This window comes from Salvelinus namaycush, chromosome 12 (genome assembly GCF_016432855.1).
Source record: "Salvelinus namaycush isolate Seneca chromosome 12, SaNama_1.0, whole genome shotgun sequence".
Lineage (NCBI taxonomy): Eukaryota > Metazoa > Chordata > Actinopteri > Salmoniformes > Salmonidae > Salvelinus > Salvelinus namaycush.
The window spans coordinates 9,121,584-9,149,463 of NC_052318.1; the positions used below are offsets into that span (position 1 = coordinate 9,121,584).

Genomic DNA, 27,880 nt, shown 5'->3' on the forward strand with positions numbered 1-27,880 from the left:
TTGTCTGAAGGTCAAGTGGATAAACAGGTTAATGTCAAGCCTTGCATGTTTTTTCAAAAGTCTCATGGAATGTAGGCCTACATTGAACACCACAAATTGGCTGCTACTGTAGGCTAAACGATAGAACAGCTATTTCCATGTTAAAATGTTATGGGATGTATGTTCTCCATTGTTTTTGATGGTAGGCCACCCTGGTAGGTTTACATTATGATCAAATAGCCACAGTAGCCTATTTGGCCACTCTTAAAATGTTAACTTAAAGTGGGTACAGCCTCAGTGTTCACTTAGTAAACGCGTGCTGGAAATTGCACAGAATTCTCACAATGTTAAATTTTGCGCTCAGCAGACCTGAAATTTGATCAGTGCCTAAACATTTTTGAGGGAATATTGTTGAGGAACCAATAAGAACCCTTTGAAGAAATGTTCCATGAGAGGAGTGAATATAAACCAATGAACCGAAAAATAGAGAAAGATGGCGATGTTGAAATTGGGAGGAGAGAGTCAGTCAGTCAGTCAGCACACATGACTCCCCTCAGGTGTGTTCCAGTACTGTCCAGGGTAGACGGTGCCAAGCCGTGTGTCGTTTTATACAGACAAAGAGCCTCCACTGCCTCCAGACCTGTGGCAGACACTCAGCTACTTCTTGGAAAGACCCACTGATTCAGGCAGCGACAGGGAAAGGGCATTACACATGGAAGAGAAGTACAAATGCACATTGTCTCTTCAGGGGGGAAGACACAGAGGGATGTGCGAGAGAAAAAGAGATTGAATACCTTTCTTAAATAGACTGAGAGACCAAGCTATGAGTGAACATGAGCTCCCAGGTCAAGAGTTGGCAAAGCCCTTCAAATCCTCACACACTGAAATGATGTATGGAGGCAGCATAAAGATAACAATTGTGTGTGTGTGTGTGTGTGTGTGTGTGTGTGTGTGTGTGTGTGTGTGTGTGTGTGTGTGTGTGTGTGTGTGTGTGTGTTTCCATGTGCGTATGTGATCAGTGAGGGGGCTCACTCCTGCAGGTGGCTCACACGCTGTCCCTGTAACAGAAAAACAGGAAAGACAAGAAGAGAATGTGAAAAAAACAGAGAGGTTATAACTACAGTCACATCAAGTGAACAGAGACACTGCTGTGTGTAGAAGAGGGTGTACTGAGGGGGTTGGGAATGTGCGGGGGCAACATGTGACGCATTTTGAAAACAAATAAAGCTCTGCTTTCATCTTGTTAACGCAGGAGGAAGATGGAGTGTGTATTAACATGGCCCAGCAGCCAACCAGCAGTGTGAACTGGCACACAAAAGGGGTTCTAATTTCATTCCCCTCCCAGGGTTGGCATGCAGGGGCCTGCGTATATTTGAATCAATCCCTTGCTCATGGGCTGTCGACAAAGACCTTGCGAAACTAGTCCGCCTCTATAATTTCTTCCCTGGGACACTCTGCCAGCTATTTCACACCTACGCCTCCTCCGTCTATGTGTCAAACCAGGGGATTATTGTGAGCACAGCCTTCCTGAACAGTGTAGTACTGGGTTTATTGTCATCAGGAATATCTGTTCCCTATGGTAGTGTGCATGGACGCTGGTGTGATGTCTTAAATGTAATCATAAACACAACTCTATTGCTCTTTATGGACAACAGTTTTACTGGCCCCCTATATTCTCTGCCTAAAATGCAGTGATTGAATGATCATTACACCAAAGTTATGGCAATGGTCTGTGCTGGAAAATAGGAATTGAGTTAAAAATGACATTTAGTGTTTTGATTTATGAGAGACAAGGAGAGAGCTGTTTTTCAAGTCTGGTACTCCAGTGGGCAATAAAGAGGAGGGGACACATAGCAAGACCCAATCCTATTTATTTATACCAATGTGTCCTGTGGCTCTGCTCCTCTAAAGAGCCTTTCTCCCTGTTCCTCTTCAGAGGGACTTGTCTAACAAACGTGAGGCTACGAGGAGGAATGCACTGATAATGTGATAACTGCATTCAATTAAGTGGCTGGCGTCATCAGAAAAATATATTTATTTCCCATAAATGAAAAAGGGGGCTTTCAAGAGATGCGAATGACATGTGGGTTAGGATGAATGTACAGCTCCCAGAGCCAGAGGTCAGGTTGGTGGGAGGTAGCACATGGAAAACTATACAGTGTAATACGGTTGTATAAACAAGGAAGTTGAAAGCTGACAATGGCTTGCACTTGGAGAATGAACCATACATACTATCCATATATCCTGAGAGCCTCACTTCAATGGCTCCTCCACTGGTTGTTGTTCTATTTTTGATCACAGTGCTTTCGAGCACCTAGGCTTTCACTACGCTGCCCGCTGCGTATGTAGCTAACTGCTTGGTCACTTATAGTCCATATCAATGAATAGCAACAGTCAGCAACAAACCCTACACACTTAGAAAAAAGGTGCTATCTAGAATCTTAAAGGGTTCTTCGGCTGTCCTCATAGGAGAACCCTTTGAAGAACCCTTTTTGGTTGCAGGTAGAACCATTTTGAGTTCCATGTAGAACTCTTTCTACAGGAGATTCTACATGGAACAAAAACGGGTTCTCCTATGGGGACAGCCGAAGAACCCTTTTAGAACCCTTTTTTTCTAAGAGTGTAGTCAGCTCTTATCACTGTCATGTAATCGGCCTGAGGCACCTTATGTTTATATTAAGTGAGAAAACACACACATACAAACCTGGTAGGCTATCAGTAAAGCAAAAGAAGATCCAAGTTAATGGCTGGTGTCGAGCCACTGCTGTTCTAAAGCCCTCTGTGTGTGTGGTGTAACGGTAGCGCTGCACATGCTACGCTACTCCATCTTGTCAAGTGTCAACCTCTCAGAATCCCATGTTTGATGCATTAGGAATAAAACAGATATGCATAACACACCTTTACTCAACACACACTCCACATGTACAATACTGGGGCCATTTCCTCAATCAGAGTGTACAGTAGTCCCACTATTCATAAACGCAAAAGCACATTCATTTCAATCCATTTGCCTTGACATGAGGCAACTGTTGTGTCTTTAAAGCAGCCCTCTACCTTGGCGGCCTGTGGTGTGTAGCATTCAATGATCAATCGGATGCTGTTAGGTGAAAAGAGAGATGAGCGGAAGGTGTCTTAATCCTTCCTACTTAAGTAGAAAAGCAATCTCTGACCCAGGAATCTGTGTTTGACAAAGCACTCTCAGAAGCAATGAGGAAGCTGGATTCTATGCGATGCCAATATCACTCCATACGGAATGTTTACAGTGTTGTGGCTGAAAGCTTCAGGTGTCACATAAGAAGTGGGAGTGCCTGTGTGTATGAGTAACGGCTGTGAGAAACTGCATATATCAATTAGATCTGAACCTGCCACTCTTCCATAATTCATGATCTCCCATTGGCTATTGAACGTCTATGAGGATGAGAACAACCAACTTGATCTCGATCCAACACAAACATACTTTTGTTTTTCTCAGTGCTGGTTCCCCGTGGGAATCGAACCCACAACCCTGGCGTTGCAAGAGCCATGCTTTACCTTGTCATCTCCATGGTGTCCTTAGTGAGATAGACGATCCAGTAGACCAGGTTGAAGGCCCCGAACGACAGAGGGAAGAGGATGCGCGAGTACTTGTCTATGATGCTGGTGCCCGTCAGTAAGTTGTTGGACGGCACGGCTGAGCCTTGCTGGAGGAAGGCCTGGGCATTCACTGGAGGGTTAGGGAACACCTCCGCTGGCCTCTCAAAGTGAGGCGTGGAGTTTAACCTCTTCTTCAGCATACTGCTGGCATCCTGTATAGTACACCAAAACAAAGATCGGTGGAGGGGGTGAGTGAGAGAATCTATAGTAAATCTATGACCAGAACGTCAGTAAGTCATTGGCAATTAAGATGAATAAAATAGGAAATCAGTTGTGTTTAATTTTGATAAAACACAGTTGTAATTGAATCCATTTCCCATAACAACACAGAGTCGTATGTTATATGCACAAAAATCATAAAAGATAGAGTCATTGATTAATTCATCAATAGAACATTATACATTGAGTGTACAAAACATTAGGAACACCTGCTCTTTCCATGACAGACTGACCAGGTTAATCCAGGTGAAAGCTATGATCCCTTATTGATGTTACTTGTTAAATCCACCTCAATCAGTTTAGATGAAGGGGAGGCGACAGGTTAAAGAAGGATTTTTAAGCTTTCAGACAATTGAAACATGGATTGTATATGTGTGCAATTCAGAGAGTGAAAGACAAAATATTTAAGTGCCTTTGAATGAGGTATCGCAGTTGGTGCCAGGCTCACCGGTTTGTGTCAAGAACTGCAACGCTGCTGGGTTTTTCACGTTCAACAGTTTCACGTGTGTATCAAGAATGGTCCACCACCCAAAGGACATCCATCCAACTTGACACAACTGTGGGAAGCATTGGAGTCAAAATGGGCCAGCATCCCGGTGGAATGTTTTTTTATGCCTTGTAGAGTCCATGCCCCGACTAATTGAGGCTGTTCTGAGGGCAATGGGGGGTGCAACTCAATATTAGGAAGGTGTTCTTAATGTTTTGTACACTCAGTGTATATAAGATGCATGGCAAGTTCAGTTCAGCAGAGTGTATGGAGCAGGAATTGAGGCAGGGTTGGAAAGGGTGGAGTGGGAAGCAGGGACTGAGGAAGGATTGGGAGGGATGGTGTGGGTAACAGGGACAAAGGGAGGGTTGGTAGGGGTGGTGTGGGTAGCAGGGACAGAGGGAGGGGTGGTAGGGGTGGTGTGGGTAACAGGGACAGAGTGAGGGGTGGTAGGGGTGGTGTGGGTAGCAGGGACAGAGGGAGGGTTGGTAGGGGTGGTGTGGGTAGCAGGGACAGAGGGAGGGTTGGTAGGGGTGGTGTGGGTAACAGGGACATAGGGAGGGTTGGTAGGGGTGGTGTGGGTAACAGGGACAGAGGGAGGGTTGGTAGGGGTGGTGTGGGTAACAGGGACATAGGGAGGGTTGGTAGGGGTGGTGTGGGTAACAGGGACAGAGGGAGGGTTGGTAGGGGTGGTGTGGGTAACAGGGACATAGGGAGGGTTGGTAGGGGTGGTGTGGGTAACAGGGACAGAGGGAGGGGTGGTAGGGGTGGTGTGGGTAACAGGGACAGAGGGAGGGTTGGTAGGGGTGGTGTGGGTAGCAGGGACAGAGGGAGGGTTGGTAGGGGTGGTGTGGGTAGCAGGGACAGAGGGAGGGTTGGTAGGGGTGGTGTGGGTAGCAGGGACAGAGGGAGGGTTGGTAGGGGTGGTGTGGGTAGCAGGGACAGAGGGAGGGTTGGTAGGGGTGGTTTGGGTAACAGGGACAGAGGGAGGGTTGGTAGGGGTGGTGTGGGTAGCAGGGACAGAGGGAGGGTTGGTAGGGGTGGTGTGGGTAACAGGGACAGAGGGAGGGTTGGTAGGGGTGGTGTGGGTAACAGGGACAGAGGGAGGGTTGGTAGGGGTGGTGTGGGTAGCAAGGACAGAGGGAGGGTTGGTAGGGGTGGTGTGGGTAGCAGGGACAGAGGGAGGGTTGGTAGGGGTGGTGTGGGTAGCAGGGACAGAGGGAGGGTTGGTAGGGGTGGTGTGGGTAGCAGGGACAGAGGGAGGGTTGGTAGGGGTGGTGTGGGTAGCAGGGACAGAGGGAGGGTTGGTAGGGGTGGTGTGGGTAACAGGGACAGAGGGAGGGTTGGTAGGGGTGGTGTGGGTAGCAGGGACAGAGGGAGGGTTGGTAGGGGTGGTGTGGGTAACAGGGACAGAGGGAGGGTTGGTAGGGGTGGTGTGGGTAGCAAGGACAGAGGGAGGGTTGGTAGGGGTGGTGTGGGTAGCAAGGACAGAGGGAGGGTTGGTAGGGGTGGTGTGGGTAGCAGGGACAGAGGGAGGGTTGGTAGGGGTGGTGTGGGTAACAGGGATAGAGGGAGGGTTGGTAGGGGTGGTGTGGGTAGCAGGGACAGAGGGAGGGTTGGTAGGGGTGGTGTGGGTAACAGGGATAGAGGGAGGGTTGGTAGGGGTGGTGTGGGTAGCAGGGACAGAGGGAGGGTTGGTAGGGGTGGTGTGGATAGCAGGGACAGAGTGAGGGGTGGTAGGGGTGGTGTGGGTAACAGGGACAGAGGGAGGGGTGTTAGGGATGGTGTGGGTAACAGGGACAGAGTGAGGGGTGGTAGGGGTGGTGTGGGTAACAGGGACAGAGGGAGGGTTGGTAGGGGTGGTGTGGGTAACAGGGACAGAGTGAGGGGTGGTAGGGGTGGTGTGGGTAGCAGGGACAGAGGGAGGGTTGGTAGGGGTGGTGTGGGTAGCAGGGACAGAGGGAGGGTTGGTAGGGGTGGTGTGTGTAACAGGGACAGAGGGAGGGGTGTTAGGGATGGTGTGGGTAACAGGGACAGAGTGAGGGGTGGTAGGGGTGGTGTGGGTAACAGGGACAGAGGGAGGGTTGGTAGGGGTGGTGTGGGTAACAGGGACAGAGGGAGGGTTGGTAGGGGTGGTGTGGGTAGCAGGGACAGAGGGAGGGTTGGTAGGGGTGGTGTGGATAGCAGGGACAGAGTGAGGGGTGGTAGGGGTGGTGTGGGTAACAGGGACAGAGGGAGGGGTGTTAGGGATGGTGTGGGTAACAGGGACAGAGTGAGGGGTGGTAGGGGTGGTGTGGGTAACAGGGACAGAGGGAGGGTTGGTAGGGGTGGTGTGGGTAACAGGGATAGAGGGAGGGTTGGTAGGGGTGGTGTGGGTAGCAGGGACAGAGGGAGGGTTGGTAGGGGTGGTGTGGATAGCAGGGACAGAGTGAGGGGTGGTAGGGGTGGTGTGGGTAACAGGGACAGAGGGAGGGGTGTTAGGGATGGTGTGGGTAACAGGGACAGAGTGAGGGGTGGTAGGGGTGGTGTGGGTAACAGGGACAGAGGGAGGGTTGGTAGGGGTGGTGTGGGTAACAGGAACAGAGTGAGGGGTGGTAGGGGTGGTGTGAGTAACAGGGACAGAGGGAGGGTTGGTAGGGGTAGTGTGGGTAGCAGGGACAGAGGGAGGGTTGGTAGGGGTGGTGTGGGTAGCAGGGACAAAGGGATGGTTGGTAGGGGTGGTGTGGGTAGCAGGGACAGAGGGAGGGTTGGTAGGGATGGTGTGGGTAGCAGGGACAGAGGGAGGGTTGGTAGGGATGGTGTGGGTAACAGGGACAGAGGGAGGGTTGGTAGGGGTGGTTGGTAGGGGTGGTGTGGGTAGCAGGGACAGAGGGAGGGGTGGTAGGGGTGGTGTGGGTAGCAGGGACAAAAGGAGGGTTGGTAGGGGTGGTTGGTAGGGGTGGTGTGGGTAGCAGGGACAGAGGGAGGGTTGGTAGGGGTGGTGTGGGTAACAGGGACAGAGGGAGGGGTGGTAGGGGTGGTGTGGGTAACAGGGACAGAGGGAGGGTTGGTAGGGGTGGTGTGGGTAGCAGGGACAGAGGGAGGGTTGGTAGGGGTGGTGTGGGTAGCAGGGACAAAGGGATGGTTGGTAGGGGTGGTGTGGGTAGCAGGGACAAAGGGAGGGTTGGTAGGGATGGTGTGGGTAGCAGGGACAGAGGGAGGGTTGGTAGGGATGGTGTGGGTAACAGGGACAGAGGGAGGGTTGGTAGGGGTGGTTGGTAGGGGTGGTGTGGGTAGCAGGGACAGAGGGAGGGGTGGTAGGGGTGGTGTGGGTAGCAGGGACAAAAGGAGGGTTGGTAGGGGTGGTTGGTAGGGGTGGTGTGGGTAGCAGGGACAGAGGGAGGGTTGGGAGGGGTGGTGTGGGTAACAGGGACAGAGGGAGGGGTGGTAGGGGTGGTGTGGGTAACAGGGACAGAGTGATGGTTGGTAGGGGTGGTGTGGGTAGCAGGGACAGAGGGAGGGTTGGTAGGGGTGGTGTGGGTAACAGGGACATAGGGAGGGTTGGTAGGGGTGGTGTGGGTAACAGGGACATAGGGAGGGTTGGTAGGGGTGGTGTGGGTAGCAGGGACAGAGGGAGGGTTGGTAGGGGTGGTGTGGGTAACAGGGACAGAGGGAGGGTTGGTAGGGGTGGTGTGGGTAACAGGGACATAGGGAGGGTTGGTAGGGGTGGTGTGGGTAGCAGGGACAGAGGGAGGGGTGGTAGGGGTGGTGTGGGTAACAGGGACAGAGGGAGGGTTGGTAGGGGTGGTGTGGGTAACAGGGACAGAGTGATGGTTGGTAGGGATGGTGTGGGTAGCAGGGACAGAGGGAGGGTTGGTAGGGGTGGTGTGGGTAACAGGGACATAGGGAGGGTTGGTAGGGGTGGTGTGGGTAGCAGGGACAGAGGGAGGGTTGGTAGGGGTGGTGTGGGTAGCAGGGACAGAGGGAGGGTTGGTAGGGGTGGTGTGGGTAACAGGGAGAGAGGGGTGGTTGGTAGGGGTGGTGTGGGTAGCAGGGACAGAGGGAGGGTTGGTAGGGGTGGTGTGGGAAGCAGGGACAGAGGGAGGGGTGGTAGGGGTGGTGTGGGTAACAGGGACATAGGGAGGGTTGGTAGGGGTGGTGTGGGTAGCAGGGACATAGGGAGGGTTGGTAGGGGTGGTGTGGGTAACAGGGACAGAGGGAGGGTTGGTAGGGGTGGTGTGGGTAGCAGGGACAGAGGGAGGGGTGGTAGGGGTGGTGTGGGTATCAGGGACATAGGGAGGGTTGGTAGGGGTGGTGTGGGTAACAGGGACAGAGTGAGGGGTGGTAGGGGTGGTGTGGGTAACAGGGACAGAGTGAGGGGTGGTAGGGGTGATGTGGGTAGCAGGGACAGAGGGAGGGGTGGTAGGGGTGGTGTGGGTAACAGGGACAGAGGGAGGGGTGGTAGGGGTGGTGTGGGTAACAGGGACAGAGGGAGGGGTGGTAGGGGTGGTGTGGGTAACAGGGACAGAGGGAGGGTTGGTAGGGATGGTGTGGGTAGCAGGGACAAAGGGAGGGTTGGTAGGGGTGGTGTGGGTAGCAGGGACAAAGGGATGGTTGGTAGGGATGGTGTGGGTAGCAGGGACAGAAGGAGGGGTGGTAGGGGTGCTGTGGGTAGCAGGGACAAAGGGATGGTTGGTAGGGATGGTGTGGGTAGCAGGGACAAAGGGATGGTTGGTAGGGGTGGTTGGTAGGGGTGGTGTGGGTAGCAGGGACAAAGGGATGGTTGGTAGGGTGGGTGTGGGTAGCATGGACAAAGGGAGGGTTGGTAGGGGTGGTGTGGGTAGCAGGGACAGAGGGAGGGGTGGTAGGGGTGGTGGGGGTAGCAGGGACAGAGGGAGGGGTGGTAGGGGTGGTGTGGGTAGCAGGGACAGAGGGAGGGTTGGTAGGGGTGGTGTGGGTAGCAGGGACAAAGGGAGGGTTGGTAGGGGTGGTGTGGGTAACAGGGACAGAGGGAGGGTTGGTAGGGGTGGTGTGGGTAACAGGGACAGAAGGAGGGGTGGTAGGGGTGGTGTGGGTAGCAGGGACAAAGGGAGGGTTGGTAGGGATGGTGTGGGTAGCAGGGACAAAGGGAGGGTTGGTAGGGGTGGTGTGGGTAGCAGGGACAGAGGGAGGGGTGGTAGGGGTGGTGTGGGTAACAGGGACAGAGGGAGGGTTGGTAGGGGTGGTGTGGGTAACAGGGACAGAGGGAGGGTTGGTAGGGGTGGTGTGGGTAACAGGGACAGAGGGAGGGGTGGTAGGGGTGGTGTGGGTAGCAGGGACAAAGGGAGGGTTGGTAGGGATGGTGTGGGTAGCAGGGACAGAGGGAGGGTTGGTAGGGGTGGTGTGGGTAACAGGGACAGAGGGAGGGGTGGTAGGGGTGGTGTGGGTAGCAGGGACAAAGGGAGGGGTGGTAGGGGTGGTGTGGGTAGCAGGGACAAAGGGAGGGTTGGTAGGGGTGGTGTGGGTAGCAGGGACAAAGGGAGGGTTGGTAGGGATGGTGTGGGTAACAGGGACAGAGGGAGGGGTGGTAGGGGTGGTGTGGGTAGCAGGGACAGAGTGAGGGGTGGTAGGGGTGGTGTGGGTAACAGGGACAGAGGGAGGGGTGGTAGGGGTGGTGTGGGTAGCAGGGACAGAGTGAGGGGTGGTAGGGGTGGTGTGGGTAACAGGGACAAAGGGATGGTTGGTAGGGGTGGTGTGGGTAACAGGGACAGAGGGAGGGTTGGTAGGGATGGTGTGGGTAGCAGGGACAAAGGGAGGGGTGGTAGGGGTGGTGTGGGTAGCAGGGACAGAGGGAGGGTTGGTAGGGGTGGTGTGGGTAACAGGGACAGAGGGAGGGGTGGTAGGGGTGGTGTGGGTAGCAGGGACAGAGTGAGGGGTGGTAGGGGTGGTGTGGGTAACAGGGACAAAGGGATGGTTGGTAGGGGTGGTGTGGGTAACAGGGACAGAGGGAGGGGTGGTAGGGGTGGTGTGGGTAGCAGGGACAAAGGGAGGGTTGGTAGGGGTGGTGGGGGTAACAGGGACAGAGGGAGGGGTGGTAGGGGTGGTGTGGGTAGCAGGGACAGAGGGAGGGGTGTTAGGGGTGGTGTGGGTAGCAGGGACAGAGGGAGGGGTGGTAGGGGTGGTGTGGGTAGCAGGGACAGAGTGAGGGGTGGTAGGGGTGGTGTGGGTAACAGGGACAAAGGGATGGTTGGTAGGGGTGGTGTGGGTAACAGGGACAGAGGGAGGGGTGGTAGGGGTGGTGTGGGTAGCAGGGACAAAGGGAGGGTTGGTAGGGGTGGTGTGGGTAACAGGGACAGAGGGAGGGGTGGTAGGGGTGGTGTGGGTAGCAGGGACAGAGGGAGGGGTGTTAGGGGTGGTGTGGGTAGCAGGGACAGAGGGAGGGGTGGTAGGGGTGGTGTGGGTAGCAGGGACAGAGGGAGGGTTGGTAGGGGTGGTGTGGGTAGCAGGGACAGAGGGGTGGTTGGTAGGGGTGGTGTGGGTAGCAGGGACAGAGTGAGGGGTGGTAGGGATGGTGTGGGTAGCAGGGACAGAGGGAGGGTTGGTAGGGATGGTGTGGGTAGCAGGGACAAAGGGAGGGGTGGTAGGGGTGGTGTGGGTAGCAGGGACAAAGGGAGGGGTGGTAGGGGTGGTGTGGATAGCAGGGACAGAGGGGTGGTTGGTAGGGGTGGTGTGGGTAGCAGGGACAGAGGGAAGGTTGGTAGGGGTGGTGTGGGTAACAGGGACAGAGGGAGGGGTGGTAGGGGTGGTGTGGGTAACAGGGACAGAGGGAGGGTTGGTAGGGGTGGTGTGGGTAGCAGGGACAGAGGGAAGGTTGGTAGGGGTGGTGTGGGTAACAGGGAGAGAGGGAGGGGTGGTAGGGGTGGTGTGGGTAACAGGGACAGAGGGAGGGTTGGTAGGGGTGGTGTGGGTAGCAGGGACAGAGTGAGGGGTGGTAGGGGTGGTGTGGGTAACAGGGACAGAGGGAGGGTTGGTAGGGGTGGTGTGGGTAACAGGGACAGAGGGAGGGGTGGTAGGGGTGGTGTGGGTAGCAGGGACAGAGGGAGGGTTGGTAGGGGTGGTGTGGGTAGCAGGGACAAAGGGATGGTTGGTAGGGGTGGTGTGGGTAGCAGGGACAGAGGGACGGTTGGTAGGGGTGGTGTGGGTAGCAGGGACAGAGGGAGGGTTGGTAGGGGTGGTGTGGGTAGCAGGGACAAAGGGATGGTTGGTAGGGGTGGTGTGGATAGCAGGGACAGAGGGACGGTTGGTAGGGGTGGTGTGGGTAACAGGGACAGAGGGAGGGTTGGTAGGGGTGGTGTGGGTAACAGGGACAGAGGGAGGGTTGGTAGGGGTGGTGTGGGTAACAGGGACAGAGTGAGGGTTGGTAGGGGTGGTGTGGGTAACAGGGACAGAGGGGTGGTTGGTAGGGGTGGTGTGGGTAACAGGGACAGAGGGAGGGTTGGTAGGGGTGGTGTGGGTAACAGGGACAGAGGGAGGGTTGGTAGGGGTGGTGTGGGTAACAGGGACAGAGGGAGGGGTGGTAGGGGTGGTGTGGGTAGCAGGGACAGAGGGAGGGTTGGTAGGGGTGGTGTGGGTAGCAGGGACAGAGGGAGGGTTGGTAGGGGTGGTGTGGGTAGCAGGGACAGAGGGAGGGGTGGTAGGGGTGGTGTGGGTAGCAGGGACAGAGGGAGGGTTGGTAGGGGTGGTGTGGGTAGCAGGGACAAAAGGAGGGTTGGTAGGGGTGGTGTGGGTAACAGGGACAGAGGGAGGGTTGGTAGGGGTGGTGTGGGTAGCAGGGACAAAGGGAGGGTTGGTAGGGATGGTGTGGGTAGCAGGGACAAAGGGAGGGTTGGTAGGGGTGGTGTGGGTAGCAGGGACAGAGGGAGGGGTGGTAGGGGTGGTGTGGGTAGCAGGGACAGAGGGAGAGGTGGTAGGGGTGGTGTGGGTAGCAGGGACAAAGGGAGGGTTGGTAGGGATGGTGTGGGTAGCAGGGACAAAGGGAGGGTTGGTAGGGATGGTGTGGGTAGCAGGGACAGAGGGAGGGTTGGTAGGGGTGGTGTGGGTAGCAGGGACAGAGGGAGGGGTGGTAGGGGTGGTGTGGGTATCAGGGACATAGGGAGGGTTGGTAGGGGTGGTGTGGGTAACAGGGACAAAGGGAGGGTTGGTAGGGATGGTGTGGGTAGCAGGGACAAAGGGAGGGTTGGTAGGGGTGGTGTGGGTAGCAGGGACAAAGGGAGGGTTGGTAGGGGTGGTGTGGGTAGCAGGGACAAAGGGATGGTTGGTAGGGATGGTGTGGGTAGCAGGGACAGAGGGAGGGGTGGTAGGGGTGGTGTGGGTAGCAGGGACAAAGGGATGGTTGGTAGGGATGGTGTGGGTAGCAGGGACAAAGGGATGGTTGGTAGGGGTGGTTGGTAGGGGTGGTGTGGGTAGCAGGGACAAAGGGATGGTTGGTAGGGTGGGTGTGGGTAGCATGGACAAAGGGAGGGTTGGTAGGGGTGGTTGGTAGGGATGGTGTGGGTAACAGGGACAAAGGGAGGGGTGGTAGGGGTGGTGTGGGTAGCAGGGACAGAGGGAGGGGTGGTAGGGGTGGTGGGGGTAGCAGGGACAGAGGGAGGGGTGGTAGGGGTGGTGTGGGTAGCAGGGACAGAGGGAGGGGTGGTAGGGGTGGTGTGGGTAGCAGGGACAGAGGGAGGGTTGGTAGGGGTGGTGTGGGTAGCAGGGACAAAGGGAGGGTTGGTAGGGGTGGTGTGGGTAACAGGGACAGAGGGAGGGTTGGTAGGGGTGGTGTAGGTAACAGGGACAGAGGGAGGGGTGGTAGGGGTGGTGTGGGTAGCAGGGACAAAGGGAGGGTTGGTAGGGATGGTGTGGGTAGCAGGGACAAAGGGAGGGTTGGTAGGGGTGGTGTGGGTAGCAGGGACAGAGGGAGGGGTGGTAGGGGTGGTGTGGGTAACAGGGACAGAGGGAGGGTTGGTAGGGGTGGTGTGGGTAACAGGGACAGAGGGAGGGTTGGTACTGGTGGTGTGGGTAACAGGGACAGAGGGAGGGGTGGTAGGGGTGGTGTGGGTAGCAGGGACAAAGGGAGGGTTGGTAGGGATGGTGTGGGTAGCAGGGACAGAGGGAGGGTTGGTAGGGGTGGTGTGGGTAACAGGGACAGAGGGAGGGGTGGTAGGGGTGGTGTGGGTAGCAGGGACAAAGGGAGGGGTGGTAGGGGTGGTGTGGGTAGCAGGGACAGAGGGAGGGTTGGTAGGGGTGGTGTGGGTAACAGGGACAGAGGGAGGGGTGGTAGGGGTGGTGTGGGTAGCAGGGACAGAGGGAGGGGTGGTAGGGGTGGTGTGGGTAGCAGGGACAGAGGGAGGGGTGTTAGGGGTGGTGTGGGTAACAGGGACAGAGGGAGGGGTGGTAGGGGTGGTGTGGGTAGCAGGGACAGAGGGAGGGGTGTTAGGGGTGGTGTGGGTAGCAGGGACAGAGGGAGGGGTGTTAGGGGTGGTGTGGGTAACAGGGACAGAGGGAGGGTTGGTAGGGGTGGTGTGGGTAACAGGGACAGAGGGAGGGGTGGTAGGGGTGGTGTGGGTAGCAGGGACAAAGGGAGGGGTGGTAGGGGTGGTGTGGGTAGCAGGGACAGAGGGAGGGGTGGTAGGGGTGGTGTGGGTAGCAGGGACAAAGGGAGGGTTGGTAGGGGTGGTGTGGGTAGCAGGGACAAAGGGAGGGTTGGTAGGGATGGTGTGGGTAACAGGGACAAAGGGAGGGGTGGTAGGGGTGGTGTGGGTAACAGGGACAAAGGGAGGGGTGGTAGGGGTGGTGTGGGTAGCAGGGACAAAGGGAGGGTTGGTAGGGATGGTGTGGGTAACAGGGACAGAGTGAGGGGTGGTAGGGGTGGTGTGGGTAGCAGGGACAGAGGGAGGGGTGGTAGGGGTGGTGTGGGTAGCAGGGACAGAGGGAGGGGTGTTAGGGGTGGTGTGGGTAACAGGGACAGAGGGAGGGTTGGTAGGGGTGGTGTGGGTAACAGGGACAGAGGGAGGGGTGGTAGGGGTGGTGTGGGTAGCAGGGACAAAGGAAGGGGTGGTAGGGGTGGTGTGGGTAGCAGGGACAGAGGGAGGGGTGGTAGGGGTGGTGTGGGTAGCAGGGACAAAGGGAGGGTTGGTAGGGGTGGTGTGGGTAGCAGGGACAAAGGGAGGGTTGGTAGGGATGGTGTGGGTAACAGGGACAAAGAGAGGGTTGGTAGGGGTGGTGTGGGTAGCAGGGACAAAGGGAGGGTTGGTAGGGATGGTGTGGGTAACAGGGACAGAGTGAGGGGTGGTAGGGGTGGTGTGGGTAACAGGGACAGAGGGAGGGTTGGTAGGGGTGGTGTGGGTAACAGGGACAGAGGGAGAGTTGGTAGGGGTGGTGTGGGTAACAGGGACAAAGGGAGGGTTGGTAGGGATGGTTGGTAGGGGTGGTGTGGGTAACAGGGACAGAGGGAGGGTTGGTAGGGGTGGTGTGGGTAGCAGGGACAGAGGGAGGGGTGGTAGGGGTGGTGTGGGTAACAGGGACAGAGGGAGGGGTGGTAGGGGTGGTGTGGGTAGCAGGGACAAAGGGATGGTTGGTAGGGGTGGTTGGTAGGGGTGGTGTGGGTAACAGGGACAGAGGGAGGGTTGGTAGGGGTGGTGTGGGTAGCAGGGACAAAGGGAGGGTTGGTAGGGATGGTGTGGGTAACAGGGACAGAGTGAGGGGTGTTAGGGGTGGTGTGGGTAACAGGGACAGAGGGAGGGTTGGTAGGGGTGGTGTGGGTAACAGGGACAGAGGGAGGGGTGGTAGGGGTGGTGTGGGTAGCAGGGACAAAGGGAGGGGTGGTAGGGGTGGTGTGGGTAGCAGGGACAGAGGGAGGGGTGGTAGGGGTGGTGTGGGTAGCAGGGACAAAGGGAGGGTTGGTAGGGGTGGTGTGGGTAGCAGGGACAAAGGGAGGGTTGGTAGGGATGGTGTGGGTAACAGGGACAAAGGGAGGGGTGGTAGGGGTGGTGTGGGTAACAGGGACAAAGGGAGGGGTGGTAGGGGTGGTGTGGGTAGCAGGGACAAAGGGAGGGTTGGTAGGGATGGTGTGGGTAACAGGGACAGAGTGAGGGGTGGTAGGGGTGGTGTGGGTAGCAGGGACAGAGGGAGGGGTGGTAGGGGTGGTGTGGGTAGCAGGGACAGAGGGAGGGGTGTTAGGGGTGGTGTGGGTAACAGGGACAGAGGGAGGGTTGGTAGGGGTGGTGTGGGTAACAGGGACAGAGGGAGGGGTGGTAGGGGTGGTGTGGGTAGCAGGGACAAAGGGAGGGGTGGTAGGGGTGGTGTGGGTAGCAGGGACAGAGGGAGGGGTGGTAGGGGTGGTGTGGGTAGCAGGGACAAAGGGAGGGTTGGTAGGGGTGGTGTGGGTAGCAGGGACAGAGGGAGGGTTGGTAGGGGTGGTGTGGGTAACAGGGACAGAGGGAGAGTTGGTAGGGGTGGTGTGGGTAACAGGGACAAAGGGAGGGTTGGTAGGGATGGTTGGTAGGGGTGGTGTGGGTAACAGGGACAGAGGGAGGGTTGGTAGGGGTGGTGTGGGTAGCAGGGACAGAGGGAGGGGTGGTAGGGGTGGTGTGGGTAACAGGGACAGAGGGAGGGGTGGTAGGGGTGGTGTGGGTAGCAGGGACAAAGGGATGGTTGGTAGGGGTGGTTGGTAGGGGTGGTGTGGGTAACAGGGACAGAGGGAGGGTTGGTAGGGGTGGTGTGGGTAGCAGGGACAGAGGGAGGGGTGGTAGGGGTGGTGTGGGTAGCAGGGACAGAGGGAGGGTTGGTAGGGGTGGTGTGGGTAGCAGGGACAGAGGGAGGGGTGGTAGGGGTGGTGTGGGTAGCAGGGACAAAGGGATGGTTGGTAGGGGTGGTTGGTAGGGGTGGTGTGGGTAACAGGGACAGAGGGAGGGTTGGTAGGGGTGGTGTGGGTAGCAGCGACAGAGTGAGGGTTGGTAGGGGTGGTGTGGGTAACAGGGACAGAGGGGTGGTTGGTAGGGGTGGAGTGGGGTGGAGCGGGGGCCATAATTTCATTGGCTTCCATCACAGACCAGGTTGGAGCTGAAAATGTCAGCTGCTGAATGCTGTGCGCGTCTGACGGAGGTGAGAAATCACGCAGGGAGCATGTGGCTTTAATACTGCAGCTATTTCTGAAACGACAGCAGGCTCAAATTCTCTGCTGGCTCTCAGAATCAGAGCAGATTCTTATGCAGTGCATATTACATTGTTTTGCATGCTGCCATAATATATCTAGAGATCATAAAATGTCAATACCGGTGCCATTGTTTTGTTTTGGTGAGATTGAACATGCAGGATTAATGGTGTGACATTGTTATAATACACAGGTTATCCTATCAATGTGGCTTGTGTCCTCTCTTTAATCCAATTTGAACAATGGAATTTTAGCATGTTGACATCAGTGTATAATATAAACATTAAGCAAGGAAGAGCTGATAGACTCAATTGACATTTTATCCAGTCAGCAACCAGACAACCACTAAACAATATTTTATACAGTCAACAACCAGTCAACAACCAGTCAACAACATCTTATCCAGTCAACAACCAGTCAACTAGTCATAACCAGTCAACTACTGCTTTTCCAGTCAACAACCAGTCAACAACCAGTCAACAACATCTTATCCAGTCAACAACATCTTATCCAGTCAACAACATCTTATCCAGTCATCAACCAGTCAACTAGTCATAACCAGTCAACTACTGCTTTTCCAGTCAACAACCAGTCAACAACCAGTCAACAACATCTTATCCAGTCATCAACCAGTCAACTAGTCATAACCAGTCAACTACTGCTTTTCCAGTCAACAACCAGTCAACAACATCTTATCCAGTCAACAACCAGTCAACAACATCTTATCCAGTCATCAACCAGTCATAACCAGTCAACTACTGCTTTTCCAGTCAATTACCTGTCATAACCAGTCAACAACATCTTATCCAGTCAACAACCAGTCAACCAGTCATAACGAGTCAACAACATATTATCCAGGTCATTAAGATTTGTCTGCATTTTAAATAGATAGTAATTCAAAATGGTGCAGATGGAGAGATAGAACTCCTCTCAATTGGACTATTTAGTTCATATATTTGGTGCAGCCACCTAATAATAGTATCTTTCCCACAGAAGCACAAAGCATTGGGCTTGCCTGTCCCCTCTAGGCTTCTTGTGAGCCTGTAATGATCTGCCTGGATATTCCCTTAATCTATTCCTTTCACATAATCTGTGCTCACGAAGCCACTGGCTGTCTCTTCTCGCCAAATCTTCTTGTTGTCACAGACTAGGAGTGGGGGGTGAGAGGGACACAGAGATGGGAGGAAAGGGAAGGGGGGAGGAGTGTAAAAAGAGGAAAGAGGGAGGAGGTGGATTACCGAAGAGGACTCTCCGTCGGTCCTCCCGGCCTCTGCTGCCTCCTGGGCTGCCTTAATGGAGGCCGCCTTGCGGAGCTCCCGGTTGGCCTGCAGCGTGGAGAAGTAGTTGACTGCGGCAAACTCAATGAGGGCTGAGAAGACGAAGGCGAAACACACAGCGATGAACCAGTCCATGGCCGTGGCGTAAGAGACTTTGGGCAAAGAGTGGCGGGCGCTGATGCTGAGTGTGGTCATGGTTAGCACTGTGGTAATGCCTGGCATACACAGGGCACATAGAGAAACGTTAGACAGAGATACTGGACATGGCAGCCATTTTGCTGTCTGCATCCCAGAGCCCCAGGGTTGACTGGCTGGGTTTCCAGGGTACCAGCCCATCATCCTGTTGAGTGGTGATTTTCAGGGCATGGAGTGAAGTGAAGTGGAGGGGGTTGGAGGGTCAACCATCCAATGGTTTGCGTTAGAGCTGTTGTGCGAGCAGTGTAATGTGAACACACAAGCTTACATGCAAAGGAATAGTTTAAGGGGAAATAGTTAAGGGTCTATTCAAGCAAGTCATCTGGCCTGAAAATGGTTATTTCTATGAACCCAATAGTTTAAACCTTTTCATACATTTTCAGAGAATTAAATTATTTCTGTTGTAATTCTCATGACTGAGATCTAACATTACTGAACATTGAGCAACATTTATGTCTTTAGTTCATCGGATTAGACTGTCTCGTTAATATGTAACTGAGGATACTGTAACAACTTAATCAATACCAACCTACAAAATGAAGATTAGTATTGCATTACACAAAATCCTCAGAGCCCATTGATCATTTAGATGGTAATTGATGCCATACTTCGCCAGAAGGTGAATTTGTGGGCATGATGTTTAATCTCTAGCCTTCGGCAACAAGTTCACACGTCTAGATATGCACTACTCAACCAATAAACTTGCTCTTCCATTCAGAAATTAATTTGTGTCCAAGTTCAATGCTAAGCACTTTGTATCACTCACTGTCCTTTTAAGATCACTTTATTTGTACACCAGGTCCAACCGAAATGTGACTACTGTGGAACAGTTGTTGAGGACGGTTAAGTACCTTGCTCAAGGGCACGACAGCAGGAAATGGCATCTAGAATTCTATACCAGCAACCCTCCTGTTGCCAGCTCATTTCTTGACAGATGTTTTCTGTCAGACCCGGGATTTGAACTGGCAACCTTCTGGTTACTGGCTTGCCTCTCTAACCGCTAGGATACCTTCTGCCCCCACCTTTGGATGGAGGGTCACCATTGTTTATATACCAAGTTGATGGCCAGTGAAATGGCCAGTGAAATGTTAAAAAGTCCAAATCAATAGTTCACCCATATTTGAAGTGTATTCACTTTATCAACAGTGAATCATACAGTGTAATGGAAGTAGCACAGTGTACACCCAAAATAATCTATTGATCCTGAGAGGCAGCAACCAAAAGGCTTATTTTACTCTCTCACAGTTTAGCCTTAGCATCATTGCGTGCAAACACAAGAGCGGTACAGATGTAGGACCTTAATTTGAGCCAGGTTGCTACAGCAGGAAAATAATCCTGCCACAACAGGAAATGTGAATTATTATGTGGATTATAATTAAATGGACATTTTTATTGGGATTGACACATTTTTCGTGAGAGAAAAATAAGTCAGAGATTTCTAATCCAACTTCAGAAGCCTTTTTAAACCTCAAATACACGACAAATGTTACATTTCCTGCATTGCAGAAAAGTTATCTTTTAACAGCGTGAGCAAATTAAGATCCAACATCTGAAGGGCCTGTGGTAATGAAGTATGTTCCTAACAAGCTTTCCTAAAACAAGTAAAAGTCAGGTCACTTAGGCATGCTATTTGGAAACATCCTAGCATTTGTCTGGATTTGTGCATGCAACTATGCTAATACTAAGCTTTAGTTGAGGAAACTAAGCCATGTTTTTGGTTGCTGACTCTCAAGATCAATAGATTATTTGCTAGTTATCCATCTAAATGAGGTCAACTTTTCTTTTGGGTCAACTTTTACTGTTCCTGTTACATCTTGGACACAAATCCATTTGAATTTCTGACTTCCTTAAAAGCCAAGGAAGGTTAGAGGAGGAGATGAAGTTTGTCATACCATCCACCGTGTTTACTGGTCATGGGATGGCCTGTTTTTAGTGATGATGATGATGATGGTTTCAGAGCAGCACAACTTGCATGGGTTAGAGTTAGACACATGGTGGTCAATGGGATATGGGTTGGAATGAGTTGCCCGGGTAGTGTAGTTTCCTCTCAGGGAGACAATAACGGCTGGGCCGCGAGCAGGCCTGGAATGAGCAGGAGCGGCCAGTAATGATGATGATGAGGAGGGACACAGATGAAATTGACAAAGGCTTACACGGAACAAGTTTACAGGGAAATAGAGCAATAGAAGTCCCAATCCTAGATAATGAAGAGAGTACGTAGAAAAGCTGTCCTGTTCACTGATTATATGAAGCAATTTAGTGTGCTATACAGCTGATATAATGTACATTTCTGAAATACTTTCTACTGGTATAAGGCTCATTGGACTGCCAAGTGACTTCACAGACAGGAATCTCCAGACGTACAAGATTTCACAATTCCACGACCATCTCATCATAACACAGGGAAGAGACTGCAAATATTATTAGACTAGCAAAAGTTTTCATAAACTACTGCACCTGTACAGTATATTTATATAAATCGATAGCGAACCTCAATCTGTACAACCTTTTCCAGAATGGAGATGCTTATTTCAAGTGGATCACTGCAAGTTAAGTTTCGAGGGAGTACAAATGAATTGCCATTGATTGAGAGTGTTAAGGAATGCTATGGTCAGGTTCATCTGAGGCAGGGCTACTACAGAAATTGATTGGCTGCATAACAACAACAATAACAACAATAACAACAACAGGCAATGTAGTTGAGCCTGAATCTGTTACAGTTAGTGTGACAACAGTTATCTAAGCAATGAATAACATTGTGGAGATTCAAAATGCAAACAGACCCATGGATACAAGGTGTGTTACATACAACCACGGTAATACATCTCTCACATGTATTCAAAGTACGTTTTAATCTCTGGGCTCACACTAAAGACCCTTACAAGACATGATTAATTTACAAAAGGGACATGCTCTATTATGGTCCATTAACAAGGTACAGAATTAATTTCACTGAGATCGTTTTCATCAAGCTTAAACAGTTGGAAAGAAAAGGGTCATTGACCACTGGCCTGCTATGCTCTTGTCAATTCGATATTTACACAGTTCATTTGCACAGGGGAACATGTAGATCATTTAAGTGGATGTAATAATGTTTCAATGCATTTAAGTGCTGCTTCAGCTCTGAAAGACAGTTACCAACTCTCCATAAAGCTAGATACAGTCCCAACTCTCCATAAAGCTAGATACAGTCCCAACTCTCCATAAAGCTAGATACAGTTACCAACTCTCCATAAAGCTAGATACAGTCCCAACTCTCCATAAAGCTAGATACAGTCCCAACTCTCCATAAAGCTAGATACAGTTCCAACTCTCCATAAAGCTAGATACAGTCCCAACTCTCCATAAAGCTAGATACAGTCCCAACTGTCCATAAAGCTAGATACAGTCCCAACTCTCCATAAAGCTAGGTACAGTCCCAACTCTCCATAAAGCTAGATACAGTTCCAACTCTCCATAAAGCTAGCTACAGTCCCAACTCTCCATAAAGCTAGATACAGTCCCAACTCTCCATAAAGCTAGATACAGTCCCAACTCCCCATAAAGCTAGATACAGTCCCAACTGTCCATAAAGCTAGATACAGTCCCAACTCTCCATAAAGCTAGATACAGTCCCAACTCTCCATAAAGCTAGATACAGTCCCAACTCTCCATAAAGCTAGATACAGTCCCAACTCTCCATAAAGCTAGATACAGTCCCAACTCTCCATAAAGCTAGATACAGTCCCAACTCTCCATAAAGCTAGATACAGTCCCAACTCCCCATAAAGCTAGATACAGTCCCAACTGTCCATAAAGCTAGCTACAGTACCAACTCTCCATAAAGCTAGATACAGTCCCAACTCTCCATAAAGCTAGATACAGTCCCAACTCTCCATAAAGCTAGATACAGTCCCAACTCTCCATAAAGCTAGATACAGTCCCAACTCTCCATAAAGCTAGCTACAGTCCCAACTCCCCATAAAGCTAGCTACAGTACCAACTCCCCATAAAGCTAGATACAGTCCCAACTCTCCATAAAGCTAGATACAGTCCCAACTCTCCATAAAGCTAGATACAGTCCCAACTCTCCATAAAGCTAGATACAGTCCCAACTCTCCATAAAGCTAGATACAGTCCCAACTCTCCATAAAGCTAGTTACAGTACCAACTCTCCATAAAGCTAGATACAGTCCCAACTCTCCATAAAGCTAGCTACAGTCCCAACTCCCCATAAAGCTAGATACAGTCCCAACTCTCCATAAAGCTAGATACAGTACCAACTCTCCATAAAGCTAGATACAGTCCCAACTCTCCATAAAGCTAGTTACAGTACCAACTCTCCATAAAGCTAGCTACAGTCCCAACTCTCCATAAAGCTAGCTACAGTACCAACGCTCCATAAAGCTAGCTACAGTACCAACGCTCCATAAAGCTAGCTACAGTACCAACTCTCCATAAAGCTAGCTACAATACCAACTCTCCATAAAGTTAGATACAGTACCAACTCTCCATAAAGCTAGCTACAGTACCAACTCTCCATAAAGCTAGCTACAGTCCCAACTCTCCATAAAGCTAGCTACAGTACCAACTCTCCATAAAGCTAGCTACAGTACCAACTCTCCATAAAGCTAGCTACAGTCCCAACTCTCCATAAAGCTAGATACAGTCCCAACTCTCCATAAAGCTAGCTACAGTACCAACTCTCCATAAAGCTAGCTACAGTCCCAACTCTCCATAAAGCTAGCTACAGTCCCAACTCTCCATAAAGCTAGATACAGTCCCAACTCTCCATAAAGCTAGCTACAGTCCCAACTCTCCATAAAACTAGCTACAGTCCCAACTCTCCATAAAGCTAGATACAGTCCCAACTCTCCATAAAGCTAGCTACAGTACCAACTCTCCATAAAGCTAGATACAGTACCAACTCTCCATAAAGCTAGATACAGTACCAACTCTCCATAAAGCTAGCTACAGTCCCAACTCTCTATAAAGCTAGCTACAGTACCAACGCTCCATAAAGCTAGCTACAGTACCAACTCTCCATAAAGCTAGATACAGTCCCAACTCTCCATAAAGCTAGCTACAGTACCAACTCTCCATAAAGCTAGCTACAGTACAAACTCTCCATAAAGCTAGCTACAGTCCCAACTCTCCATCAAGCTAGCTACAGTACCAACTCTCCATAAAGCTAGATACAGTACCAACTCTCCATAAAGCTAGATACAGTACCAACTCTCCATAAAGCTAGATACAGTACCAACTCTCCATAAAACCCCCACAATTGCCAACAACTGTCAAACTCAAGCACTAAATGATCACACACTGGGAAAGAAGGGTATGGGAGAAATCGTGTCAGGAAAAAAAGCAGAGGAGGCGAGAGAAAGAGAGAGAGAGGGAGGAGGATGAGGAGGAGGAGGAAATGAAGGATAAAGACAGGAGAAAAAAATGAAGAGCTTGAGGCATCCGTGTGCTTTTAAAGGCAAAAAGCAAGGTACAAATTAGGCCCACTCAATTAAGTCTGTGAGACTTCAGCTCTGGAGACTTTCAGCTCTTAGAAAGCCAGCCTGCGAAGCTGCACACAACAACAATGCCTAATGTGCTTTAACCCTGATGGAGTGCTTCGACATAGCTCTCTGTCTCTCTCTTTCTCCGTCTGCACACGTCAGTGCATTACCACAACTTATTTAGCTACAGGCTTCTCGCTGTGCCCCATATTACTGTTGTTCTGTGGTTGTGTCACCAGCAAAGCATTAAAATACATTGTATTTACAGAAGCAATTTACAATCTCTTAATCATAGAATTTCTTAAGGCCCCCAAAAAATAAAGTGTAAACTGTGAAGATAAAGCCTGTCATTCATGGGTTTGGGGAAAATCCAATATGTTGAATGCAACAGCCTCATAAAGGACACACCATGCTCACACTAAAAACACTCCAATATCTCCACAGCGTTTTACTCCCGCTACCATGCCAAATGAAAGCAGCAGGATGTGGGAGGTTAATGACTTTCTGCATATGTGCATCTCACATTGGGCCCAACTTGAACGCGTACTAATGATTGGTATCTTTTTCCTCAGTGTGGGCTTGTCAAAATGCTGACAAGCTTCCAAACAGAGCCATAATCTACAAAGGCCAGCAGCCGCTACTACTGCACACAAAAATGTAGCTGAGGAAATTTAAATTGAAAATCAAAAGGATGGCAAATGAAACTTAAGAGCGCTCTGCTCCTGAGGCTAGAGGCTGAAGCAAGTGTAGCATGATGTAATGGGAACAACCGGAACCTGCAACTCCTCAGAACAAGTTCAAGTAAACAACATCCCCCCGCTCTCTGCCCGGTTTGACCGATTTCAGAAAAGGAGTTTTTACTATTAATTCAGATCCAATTGGGAGGGAATAGAGATAAGAGGTAGAAGACAAGAGATACCATGTGACTGTGCTACCTATGTTCTCTAGTACCACTCTACATAATGCAAACCATTACCATGTCCTGCCAAGAAAACACATTCAAATACTGAAGTACAACATCTTCACCAAATGTACATAAAAGGATACAGAATAGATCATGTTATGAGTGATGAAACTGTGTTATCCAAGGTTAGTTTTTTGTTATTTTAAAGAGGCTCTATTGTTGAAAAAAAACAGTTGTTTGTGAACTAACACTTGCACGTGCCCCCCCCCCCCCCCCCCCCCCCCCCGCTGATAGATACTCTATTGAGGAACAATGAACTTACTATGATAGTGCTATGTGGTTATCCAACCTAGCTAAATGACTAAAATGTACAATGTAAATGTAAATATCACTTTAAGGGAACTCCAACTTATATTGGGACTTGTAGGGGTTACTTTGTAACGTAAGCATGGTGGACAAGACAATGGAGTGATGGTGGAGATCAGGAGGAGGCCTACCGAACACAGTTCGTGCAGGAACCGATTCCTTATTGATCCAAAAAGAGACCTGAGCCAGGATCACGGTCATGATACAGGGGATGTATGTCTGAATCAAGAAGAAGCCCATCTTCCTTTGTAGGTGGAAGTGAACAGTCATGACTACATATTCACCTGTCAGAAAACAAATGGAATACTGTCTGTGGGCACAGAGAGTTTCGAACAGACACGTTGGTAAATCAGCATTTCACAGAGCACAAAACTGATTTGTGCTACAGAAAACAGATGAGACAGTGAACTTCTATGCTTATGGTATGCTTATTTCTTTAAGCATTACTAAAGCGTTAAGTGAATTAATCTTTTCTTACCAGTGTTGGATTTTAACCTCTCACTGGACACTGTCTGTCCTATTAGATCGTACTGTAGCAAGCTGGAGGACTCTTCTGGTACTTCCACAGAGAACAGTGGTCCTTTTTTCCATGTGTACACAATTTCACTCATGGGGTAGGCATCTGGACAGCAAAAATAAAGATAATGTAGTCATTCTGTAATCACCAGATAGCCTGGTGGAACCATCTGTCTGACTGAGGTCAATGAAAGACAACTTACAGCTACCAAACTTGAGAGGACAGGCATGGCCGTCCATGGGGAAGTTCATCAGTCTCATGGGACATTCTGCATTTATAGTCAATCTGTAATGGAATGGCAAAGATAATTTTTCACTCTTTACACACCTTATGTTTTATTTGATTTAACTAGGCAAGTCAGTTAAGAACAAATTATTATTTTCAATGACAGCCTAGGAACACTGCCTTATTCAGGGGCTGAACAACAGATTTGTACCTTGTCAGCTCAGGGATTTGAACTTGCAAGCTTTCAGTTACTAGCCCAACGCTCTAACCACTAGGCTACCCTGCCGCCCCAGTAGTAATGGTCACCTGTGATCATCTACAACTGATCACGTACCAGGCCATACCGTCTTTTGAAAACAAAGCAATACTGATAGAGATATGCCTGGGTAAATTGACGCCTGGGTAAGTTGTATCGCACAAATAACTTAACCAGGGCTCTCCAACCCTGTTCCTGGAGAGCTACCGTCCTGTATGTTTCGCTCTAACACCAGTTGTAACTAACCTGATTCAGTTTAACAACCAGCTAATTATTAGAATCAGGTGCACTAGATTAGGTTTAGAGCGAAAACCTACAGGACGGTAGCTCTCCAGGAACTTGGTTGGAGAATGCCGGGCGCTAAACCATAGCCATGACTGTGTTTGTATGATACTCAGATAGATGTCCAGTAGAACACAGACTACTGTCCTACACAGGTCTGTTTTGGACCTGGATGGCTGTGACTCAGTAGTACCTCATGGTGTAGAGGATAGTTCCGTTCTGCATGATGCGGAACAGCTTGTTGGGAGTGGTCATGTTGTGAGAGATGGACCTCTTGCCATTCCGGAAGAATGTGTCTGGTGTCCAGATCTTGCTGACCATGAGGTTGTTGAGACGCAGAATCTCGATGGGGCCCTCGAATTTCAACCTCTCATCAATCCACGTTTGACGGAAAAATACATCCATAGTGTACTCCTACAACATCGCAGTTTGGAAATCAAATCAGCAATAAATTCATATGCTAACGATGACATTGCTGTACAGTACAGTACATAGCCTACAGTACGTCAGTGACCTCATTTACGTGAATGAAATATCAATAATAAGTAGGATTATGATATGAAATAGTTTAGAGTCTTCCCTACATGTTGTTTTTGATCTGTTGAAGTACTGTGTAGGTCCATATTTCTCAACTTCTCCATTAAGACAAACTGACTGTATTTCATTACAGGTTCCAAGAATTATCCACATTTGAACCCAACAGTATTGATTTACTTTGTTTTCTTGAATTTCTTGATGTGTATGCAATCCAGCTTTTAGCTGCCATATATAATGAAATAAAACTCAATGGATAATGGCTTTTTCAATCCAGGAATACTTTTAACTCAAATGGACGTCTTTACAGCTCTGGTCTTATCTATACTGCCTATGGGATGGCTACTAGTGGATCACATGGTACCAGAAGTGGGTTTTAGATGCTGTGAAATATAATATAGTGTGTAATGGAAATCAGACGCTCAGCCGGCTCGGGACCCTCACTGACAGGGATTGTCAACCAGATTAAAATCCCTAAGCTGCACTAATGACATCCTGCCCAGAATAATGAAGGCTGGTAGGAATATGACTTGAGGCTGTGGACGGACATGCTAGGACTGGGAGCACCAAGCAATTATACTGTCCTGTCTGCACTAACACAAGTATGTGTTATTGAATTATAAATAAATGCCAACAGTCTGGAGTTTTGAGTTATATAAGTGGACTGGATAAAGTAGTAATGAGGCCACATACCATCTCAACATCTGACACTGGACCAAAGCTTGTGACAAAGATGTCTGTTTTGACCTCAGTAACTGGACCTACAAAGATAAATGTTGTTTTGACATAAGACATAAATAAACACAACTCTTCACTATAAAAAAAATGGAAGCTTGTGAGATATTGACAGGATAAAAACGATGTTATTGTTAATTATATCACTTTTCTAGTTTACAGTTACTTGACCTGTAGTTGTTGGCTATTACAAGTCAGCACAATAACATCCATTAGTAGGATTGGAATTTAGCAATGTGTGAGAAAGAAATCCTGTGGTCAGTGTGTTATATTAATTGCCTGGACCCTCGATGTCACAAATTCGACAGTTATATTAATGACACTAAAAGCAGCTTCCAACGATGGGACAGTGACCAAGAATTATGCTCTATCTGGAACATAGGCGCCTCACTACTGTGTAAAGGAAAACTTGATTAACTACGTGAGTAGACTTGAATTTCACACATTATCAAACAACCTGTTAGAAGTATTAAATATGTATTACTGTACCTCCAAATCCAGGTCGCAGTCTGTTGTCATATCCATCTAGTAATCTATCCAATACACGCGTGATGTTATCCAAATAGATATTCTCAGTTTGCGTTGATTTCACATGATTTCCCCAAACATTGCTCACACTGTAGACAAAGTGCAT

At 50.6% G+C, this 27,880-nt stretch overlaps 1 protein-coding gene across 1 annotated transcript; it reads right to left on the bottom strand.

The window, feature by feature from the left end:
• Nucleotides 1-1,024: 1,024 nt before the first annotated feature.
• Nucleotides 1,025-27,880, bottom strand: LOC120056763 (gamma-aminobutyric acid receptor subunit alpha-6-like). The gene is made up of 9 exons (XM_039004971.1): nt 27,736-27,880; nt 27,205-27,272; nt 26,171-26,391; nt 25,417-25,499; nt 25,176-25,319; nt 24,829-24,981; nt 17,708-17,961; nt 3,511-3,764; nt 1,025-1,037 (listed from the first exon to the last, which is right to left on the bottom strand). Exons 1-9 carry the CDS (start codon nt 27,878-27,880, stop codon nt 1,025-1,027), a joined length of 1,335 nt encoding a protein of 444 aa, XP_038860899.1.